Source organism: Terrapene carolina, unplaced genomic scaffold, assembly GCF_002925995.2.
Source record: "Terrapene carolina triunguis isolate 2854851 unplaced genomic scaffold, T_m_triunguis-2.0 Scaffold247, whole genome shotgun sequence".
NCBI classification, from domain to species: domain Eukaryota; kingdom Metazoa; phylum Chordata; order Testudines; family Emydidae; genus Terrapene; species Terrapene triunguis.
The window spans coordinates 13,196,513-13,201,520 of NW_020664598.1; the positions used below are offsets into that span (position 1 = coordinate 13,196,513).

Genomic DNA, 5,008 nt, shown 5'->3' on the forward strand with positions numbered 1-5,008 from the left:
GCTGGTGAAATCACAGATGAGCTGAAGCTGTATGGTGTGAACAGAGAGCCTGAATTTTATTATTATTATTTTTTTTAAAAGAGTTCATTGTTTTCTTCACCCCCTTGCTATCTGGGGCTTTCAATACATGTCCCTGCTACTGTCTCACTGTTTACCAAACACCTGCAAGGCACTTTTAAAACGGATCCTATTTTCATGCAAAACGTCCTTAGTAATTTCTGAAGGAAAAGAAATGAAGAAAAACAATTATTTACAAACCAAATTTTCCCAAAGTTTTGCATGAGGATTAAGGTGGTCTTTATACAGATAGAAAGCTGGACACAAACATAAAGCATTACAGCTACTTTAAGAGAAAAAAACTTGGAAGGTAATAGAAATGAAACCTGAAAGACTTAACTAAACAACAGTCAAACAACATACATGTTTTTCAGGGGGCAGGGGAAATCAAAGACCATGTGTTACTTATAAAGTGCTTTGCATGGACAAGGATAGCAGTTTTCCTTGTGCTTTTCCTGTGGGCTCAAGAAGCATATTGTAGACTAACAGGTAATGAAGGATTACAAAATAAATTCATTTAAAATAAGGATAAAAATAATTCCTTACTGTTTTATTTTAACAAATACTTCTCTGCCAGCAAGAAAATATAGAAGGAAACTAGGATTTTTATCCAGTACGTTGAAATGATAATTCTTAACCTAGCAATACATACTTAGGCTATACCTTTCTTTAGGATCATATGTAATTTTCAGTGTGCCCTACATTTACAAGCTACATCACAGGCCAAAAAATAATAATAATAATAAAAAAAAGGTTGAGGGGAAAACATTGATACAGTAATGACTTCACTCTCTTGGAGTTAATATTTGTAAAAATTCTCAACTGTTGCGGACAACTTGGTTCCTAGCTTTCTCCACCTTGGTCTGTCACCTGCCTCAGATAGCACTGTATACTGCCATTACACTAACATGGTGCATGGTGACTTCACCTGACTGTGCACTACTGCTCACTTTGCTTGCTTCTTCACACTGGAAGGTACAGTAGACACTGCTACTGATTAGTTTAATTCCTGCCCATTTCAGGAAGGAAAAAACCTAATAGCAGCTGAAGACCTACAGCAGAGAAGAAAAAAGTTGTGCTTGTTCGTTAAAATGCATCCTGTACATAAAATCAATTCTATTCATGTAGCAACATGAATTGCTTCATCCTTGTAGTAACTTCACGTCACTCTCTATTGCTGTCTGGCTAATGTTTGTGGAATTAACATGAATACACAGTATTTCAATTATATTTCTCACTTCAAATTAATCAGGACCCCTTAACCACAGTAAATAATAATTGACAAACATAACAGGCTACCTAGATCTCCAGGGGCACCCTTCTGTACACAGTAAAGGTCCCCGCTCACCTAGTGAGGCAGAAACAATGTCTTCAGCCAACGCCATGTGCGTTTGTACACATTTAACTCCTTTACATGTGTCACATGATTTTATTCACCTAAGAATAGTGCTGCCAATTAGTGGCGTCAATTCTCCTGGCTCATGTAGAGTGGGATAGGGCAGATATTAATCGAACTCTGAAGACTTCCGTGTGAGCTTGAATTTCTTTCTACTATGGTCTGACTTGCCTCTGTACAAATATTTTACGTTTAATACCACATATCGGAGAATTCTGCAAACAGATCACATCACAAGATATTCTACTAGAGGTAAACACTGTGCTGAACTTCATGAATTTGTCTTCTGATTTGGTAGCTTGTCACAAAGCTACCAACCATTTGAGAACTGGGCTTGGAGGACAGGGAAACAAGGGAAACTAATGTGGATACTGCCACCTTTATCCTAGTTTGCAAACTGTGGAAAAGGGAAAAATGGAGGGATGGGAACAAGAGAATCAAACAGAGGGAACCAATGAGAGGAGAAAAGGTCAGCGTGGATCCAGCAAGTACCGTTTTTTGTAGTAGTTGGTTGTTTTCTAAATCTAACACCTTGCCATTGGGACAAGATGCTCCACATTTACACACACACTTATCAGAGAACACTGAGTTAACAGGATAAAAATCCTTTTAAAAAAGCTCTCTAAGTACCAAAACACAATTTGCAGAATGTCTAATTCAGGGGAGGGGGGGATTTTTGTATTTATTTTTTTTCCAATTCAACCTGAGAACTATTTTTTCCTGTTTATGAAAACCTTATACATTGGTAAGGTACCTGGCATTAACCTGCACCCTCATTTAAAATAAAACTTTTAAAATAGGTACAAACACCATTCCAGAGTCTGTATTAGCAGTTTTACAGACTTCAGATGCCATTATCGCATTTCTGAAAAATACATTTAATTAGATGATACAAAAAAATATTTTGAGAACTTGCTACATTTTTTTTTGTTAACTTTAGTTTGTTGCTGGACCAACGAGAGGAGCTTCCCAACCCTTCTGAAAGATGCCCTGTCTGAGCACACCAGAAAGTATTAGAAACAAGAAAAGGGTAGTTTTTGGGTAAGTGAAAAGTAAATTTGAAAAATGGTGCAGCATCCCCTTTTCCTCCAGATTAACTTCTCCTGAAGCCACCTACCACCCCTCAAAATATCAAATATGACTGGGATAAAAGTCAATGACATAGATCGATTGAAATGTTTGATATTTGCATTTAAATGAAAAGGGGATACTGCATTTTGACCCAGAAATCAGTAAGCATGCCAGGAAAAAAATAAATCAGAACAGAAGATGATTCTTTTGATTAGCACTCTCATCAGATGTTCAGCCTCTGATGATTCGTTGTTAGAGGGAGAAAGCCAACTGGCAGACATCCAAAGCAAGTCTCTTAAGTTGCTGCAGCAGTTCCATCCCCTTATGCCTGAGCACCAAAGTCAAAACACGCGTGCCCTCTCCTCTCTCCTGGGAATGATGACAACGGTACAGGCAGCCACTGCGGGTCTCTGAATACACGTGGTGTTTTGTGTTGAAGGAGAAACACTGGCAGCAGAGAATTCTGGTTCCTAAAAAGATTATTCCCCCCACCCTTGTGTTGGACCAGCAGTTCCATTCTGCTCCACTCTAAGCTTACGGATATCTTTTCCTAAATTGCTTTAGGTTTTGAGGAGCAGAACAGAGTTTTGATGTTAAGAAACTGTAGGAACACAAGACTTAAATAATAGAGTAGGTGCTGCCATGGCGCTGTGGCTACTTGAACGCTGCAAATTCTCCTGTAGAGGGAGGACAAGAGGGAGGACAAGATCTTGGTTTAAAAAGGTGATCTCAATTATCAGTTGGACAGAGATTTCTGCAGTCTAGTTGAACACTAGGCTGAATATGTCAGATGTTAAAAAAAATGCAACAGTTAAAATTAAGGCACAGAAAGATCATACTTGTAGTGACAGAACATCAAGTGTACTCACAGCATATTTCATTGAAGTAAGATTTCTAAAAAGAAAGCCATGCCCATTTTGCTCAGGGCAGAGGCCTGAACATTCACAGGAAGAAATCTTTTTCATCATGAGTTTTAAAATAAAATGCTGCCTTAGAATTTCATTTCTAAGCTTCCTACTGTCAGATGCGTACCACTTGCTGAAAAGTGACATTTGTAATAATGGCAGTTTGTCACCCTGTAAACTAGTTTTATCTTGCTTGAAAACTGGTTTAATAATCAAAAGAATTACTGTGCTTACACATGAATCTTTAAGTGTTACGCATTAAAGTCCATTTGATTATTAAACCCAATACTAAAGTACATCAGAAACTGTTTATAGATCAATGCAGCAATCTAGTGGGATGGGAACCTGAGATGTGAGCTCATCCATTCACTCCTGGGCCAGAAAGCAGAGTGGTGGAAGTACATTCACTCACCAAGGACAGGAAGCACAACAATGGGTGCCTAGCCTGGGTCTGAAACAACCCTAATGGCCATTTTAGAATTATTTAACAATAAATAATACTTCTATACAGTGCCTTCACATACACATTTAATTAAGCCTCAACACCCTGTGCGGTAGATCCATATCCCCACTTCACAGAAATGAAGTCGTGGCACAGAGATTAAGATTGTTGCCCAAGATCACCACAGGAAGCCTGTAGCAAAGCCTAGCATAAAACAAAAGCCTCTTGCCCCCAGATTCTGTGCTTTAGCCAAAAGACCTTCCTTTCCTCCCTACCAATAAATTGTACTTTGGCAGGCTTTTCATGGAGGATCTCTATATGTGCTTAACTAGAGGGGACTGAATGTGAGGAAAAGAAACTGGTCTACAGTCTCCATTACTGGGTTCACACACTGCTGGTAGGACAAGTTATGCCACTCTCCTGCAAGAGGATACCTGTCCATAGGAACCTTCAGAATCCTTTTCCAATAGTGGATGATTGATAAATGCACAGAACAGTCTTTGTTTTGCTCAGCAAAGGTATTCTGTACACTGTTCCAATCAAACAACTGCTCCCTATCTCGGTATCCTTCCACCTTCTGAAAAACAGCCCAAATAGTTTAAAGAAAAATAAGTACAAGTATTGTCTTACATGTATACCCTGAATACGGGGGGAAAAAATCAGAAATATATTCATAAGTAGCATTTAAAAAGAATTACGTTAATTCAATTCAAAATGACACTCAGTTCCTCAAAAGGCGTAGAACAGCCTGCTTTACAAAGGAAAGAACCAAGGGGAGTGAACAAAAGTCTCCATGTGAGAAGAACGTGTGCAGAGAGTACTCTTAGGAATAATTCATACAGAACTGCATGCACTGAGGTACTCCCTAAGGACACAGGAGCACATAAGGGAGTCAGAGTTGGGGAAACTAATCAAAGGTCTTGACTAGAAGGAGAGTGTCATGGGAAGTGAGTGAGGGAGTGCTTCCAAGATCTCTAAATAAGGGGGACTGGGATAAAGAAGTGGGCATATTGTAATCTATAGAACCATGTGTATCTTGTTTATTGGTTGGGTTATTTTTAAGTAGTAACAATGCAAAAAACATTTCACAATGTTTAGCTTTTTCCAGTATCAGGGGGTAGCCGTGTTAGTCTGTAT

The 5,008-nt window shown here is 38.8% G+C and overlaps 1 protein-coding gene across 1 annotated transcript in view; it reads right to left on the reverse strand.

Annotated features, from left to right (window-relative positions):
* Nucleotides 1-2,020: 2,020 nt before the first annotated feature.
* The window catches only part of BRAF (B-Raf proto-oncogene, serine/threonine kinase), a 121,990-nt gene continuing 119,002 nt past the window's right edge, over nt 2,021-5,008 (reverse strand). Inside the window, exon 19 of the mRNA XM_026657578.2 lies at nt 2,021-3,201. Within this exon, the coding sequence (XP_026513363.1) occupies nt 3,179-3,201 (23 nt within the window). The 3' untranslated portion in view covers nt 2,021-3,178. The remainder of the gene's footprint in view (nt 3,202-5,008) is intronic.